The 2,855-nt window shown below is 37.3% G+C and overlaps 1 protein-coding gene across 1 annotated transcript in view; it reads left to right on the plus strand.

The window, feature by feature from the left end:
* The first annotated feature begins 107 nt into the window (after positions 1-107).
* tnfrsf1b (tumor necrosis factor receptor superfamily, member 1B) overlaps positions 108-2,855 on the plus strand; it is a 12,722-nt gene continuing 9,974 nt past the window's right edge. Inside the window, exon 1 of the mRNA XM_014002859.1 lies at positions 108-678. Coding sequence (XP_013858313.1) covers positions 625-678 — 54 coding nt within the window. The 5' untranslated portion in view covers positions 108-624. The remainder of the gene's footprint in view (positions 679-2,855) is intronic.

Below are 2,855 nucleotides of genomic sequence, written 5' to 3' on the forward strand. Positions count from 1 at the left end.
ACAATGAACTAATAAAACAAACATAATATTGCCATGGCATTAAGGGGTTGAAATGACAATAAATTATCTTTTAAAACAGCATGGGGTTTATGAGGGGGTTCCTGGAATTTTGTTTGCCCTTGTAAGGGGTCCCCAGACCCAAATGACTTGAGAACCCCTGGTTTAGAGCTTTGTTTACATTGATGCACACCATTCAGAGCTGCATATCAATTAAAAACTACTAGATAAAAACTTTCCAAACTGCACCATTGAACATTATGTAGGATAACTTTATATATGTTAGAGAGAGATATAAGTTTATAAGTTTGACTTCATCCTTTGCAATTAGTCCATTTTAATGATGTGAAAMAGTTTTCAGTTTCCTCACTCAGGCTTTCTGCTGAATCAGATGAGGATAAAATAAAGCTGAAAGTGCTTCTAACCTCATTCTGATTATACTGACATCAGTTCTGTGAAAGTGGGTTAGCATACCGGGCGCTCGTTTCCTTCCTCCAAATCACTCGCGTTATTGTGAGGAAACAGCTCGGCTTGGAGACTTTTGACCCGCCTTCATGAGATGAACAGAAACAGAAGAAGGCTGCTGGCTGCTGCATCCTGTCCTCTTCAGGTTGCTTTAAAGGAGCGATGAAGAACAAACTCCTGCTTTTTCTGCTTCTGCTGASCGTCCAAACCACCAAGGTAGACTTCCCTTTTTAATGTATTTATCATGTGTTTATCAGACTGTTGAGGTCAGGATTTATTAACTGTTGTAGCCAAAGTTTTAATGTTTATGCCCATTTGATCTAATTATTGTCACGTGTTCTGAAGAGTCTCAAAAACAGCTCTAGCTACGTTTTTATCCTCATAGTGAGAGAAATATGGAAATCTAATAGATGCCGTGTGATAACTGGTTTCGCTTCCTTGGAATTGTTCAGACTTTAAAAAAAAGGAAAAATAAATAAAAAGTACTTTTTCATGTTAAGCTGTTTGTGAGCACGGAGTTTTCTCAGGCGTGCAAAAGAAGAAGAAATGGGAAAATGATCAGATAAGCTGTTGTGTGGTCACACGTCCTCCTGCTGAAAGCACCGGGGCTTGTTTCTTTCTGCCGCCTCTGTTTCCTGTAAAGCCTCGGCTGCAGTCAGCGCTTTGTGTTGATGAGGCGCCGCTCAGGTGTGTGTGTGCGCGCGCGCTCATCATCTGTGTCACGGTTTCTGTCACCACACCGGTGCAGAGTTATGCGCGCAACACCCACAACTTTCAATAGGTGAATTCAGTTTTAAAAAACTAATTTGATAGATTTATTTTTAGCTGCGTTTGTAATTCGGTGGAGCAGGTGGGAGCAGCTGTGGGTGCTCTGGTCTGGTAAATTCTATTTATAAACAACACAACCACCYCTTCAGTAGAAAATAAAAAAATAAAAAGTAGATTTTCTATTTACTTTTACAAATTATCGGTGTAGCTTTAAGATGGACTACTTTAAATCGGATGTGTTTCCAAAAAATAAATCCGCTGTTCAAACCAATCAGAAATCAGACTAATCTTTTCTGTTTTAGGAAAGTTAGGATTCCCAAAATTATTGTTTTTAATTTGTTCATTCATTCATTTTATTTATCATGTAAACGGTACTGCATATATACACAATAACATTAACACAAATGGATAACACAATAAAGCATAAAGCTTATTTCCATTGTGGTCCAACACATAGTCATCACACAAAATAACTTACACACAAATAACACCAGTTAAAGAAAAAAAAGACAAGATAAAATAAAATACTGGTAATAAATATAATCATCTGATTCATTGTGTTATTTTTCTTTTTCTTATTTGAATGTTTTTGTATGAGTGTTGTCTTTGACTAAATTGTGTCAGGGATTTTTACATAATTTCTTGGCTTTAGTAATCGCGTGTTGTTGTATTTTTATTCTTATTTTTTTAGTGCTTTTGAAGCATCATGGCCAGGCAGGCTGTGGCWTAGGCAGTAGGTCGTCTTCCATCTAAGAGACACCACAGATGGGGGACGTAAAAAAAAGTTTTACAACTTTCTGTTGTATGATTTTTTTATATATATATTTAATTATTTTTGGTGGGGAAATTGTCTTCAAATTGCTGAAAATGCATAGGTTTGAGTAGATATTTTACAAACAATTCTGGGGGAGTGTACCCCTGGACTCCCCTAGAACTGCTTCACTCCACAGCTGTTAGTTAACATGATCAGGTGTTCCTTATTGCAATCAGCAAATGTTGGCAGGTGAGGTAGACCTCTGGTATTATCATGTCAATTTTACGGCTTGTCCGTAATTTACACGGATTTTCCCTCTTTTTGAATACGTATAGAACAATCACACAGTTTCAACTTTATTTAACACATCAGAGCCGGTAGGATGTTAAAAAAACAAATAAATAACATTTWAAAAAAACATCTTCCAACCCGCTCTGCCGCTATAAGTTCTCCCGCTGACAGTCTGCCTGAAATCTTGCCCAAGGCATCAAAATATTTGGCCCTGTGGCCAGGGGACTACAAATGAGAAATGACCTTTTGGCTAATTCTGGCTTTTAAAACCCATGAATTGTCATGTGATTTTGTTAAATTGCACTGTCCCCATTTAAATAAATACATCAAATCAAATTAACCACCTATAGAGTCTACATTAAAAGGTTTACACCTTTTAATGCAGACTCTATTGTTATTGTTGGTAATAATCAGCAGAGTTATTACCAACAATTTGTTTACAGTCAAACATACACTCACCGGCCACTTTATTAGGTACACCTGTCCAACTGCTCGTTAACACTTAATTTCTAATCAGCCAATCACATGGCGGCAACTCAATGCATTTAGGCATGTAGACATGGTCAAGACAATCTCCTGC

The sequence above is a fragment of the Austrofundulus limnaeus genome, unplaced genomic scaffold (assembly GCF_001266775.1).
Source record: "Austrofundulus limnaeus strain Quisiro unplaced genomic scaffold, Austrofundulus_limnaeus-1.0 Scaffold15, whole genome shotgun sequence".
NCBI classification, from domain to species: Eukaryota; Metazoa; Chordata; class Actinopteri; order Cyprinodontiformes; family Rivulidae; genus Austrofundulus; species Austrofundulus limnaeus.